Source organism: Egretta garzetta, unplaced genomic scaffold, assembly GCF_000687185.1.
Source record: "Egretta garzetta isolate BGI_Z169 unplaced genomic scaffold, ASM68718v1 scaffold356, whole genome shotgun sequence".
In the NCBI taxonomy this organism is placed as follows: Eukaryota; Metazoa; Chordata; class Aves; order Pelecaniformes; family Ardeidae; genus Egretta; species Egretta garzetta.
In genome coordinates this window covers 411,370-411,992 of record NW_009260019.1, presented here as the reverse complement: position 1 = coordinate 411,992, position 623 = coordinate 411,370, and the positions used below count along the sequence as shown (strand labels likewise).

At 69.8% G+C, this 623-nt stretch overlaps 1 protein-coding gene across 1 annotated transcript in view; it reads left to right on the top strand.

Annotated features, from left to right (window-relative positions):
* Positions 1–6: 6 nt before the first annotated feature.
* Positions 7–623, top strand: part of MMP9 (matrix metallopeptidase 9) — a gene marked incomplete at its 3' end in the record, with an annotated part of 3,768 nt that continues 3,151 nt past the window's right edge. Inside the window, exons 1-2 of the mRNA XM_035896144.1 lie at positions 7–80; positions 301–539. Coding sequence (XP_035752037.1) covers positions 310–539 — 230 coding nt within the window. The remainder of the gene's footprint in view (positions 81–300; positions 540–623) is intronic.

Genomic DNA, 623 nt, shown 5'->3' with positions numbered 1-623 from the left:
CCCCGCAGAGCAAGCCGCAGGCGGTTGTCACCTTCCCGGGGGAGCTGGTCAGCACCCTGTCGGACCTGGAGCTGGCGGAGGTGAGGGGAGCGTGGCCCCATGGCCCCCTCCAGCACCCAAGACCCCGGGGGGCTCCCGGGGCGGCAGTGCGGGCCTACGGGCCGAACCTGGGGGCTACCTCTCTCCCTGCGCCCCGGGATGTGCCCCAGCTGGGGTCGGGCACCACGGGTATGCGGTGCCCAGGATCGCCCGAGCCCCCGCCCACCTCACTCAGCCCCCCGGGCTGCCTTTCCTCCCCAGAGTTACCTGATGCAGTTTGGCTACACCACGGAGGCAGAGGCGAGGACGGGCGACAAGCACGTGTCCCTGGCCAAGGCACTTCGCAAGATGCAGAAGCAGCTGGGCCTGGAGGAGACGGGGAAGCTGGATGCTGGCACGCTGGAGGCCATGCGAGCCCCCCGCTGTGGCGTCCCTGATGTGGGACCCTTCCTTACCTTCGAAGGGGACCTCAAGTGGGACCACATGGACCTGACATACCGGTGAGTGTCTGCCCCGGGAGACAGACCCTCATGCCCACGGGGCAACGTCCGCCCGGGGGATGGAGGCAGGCGCGAGGCTGCAGG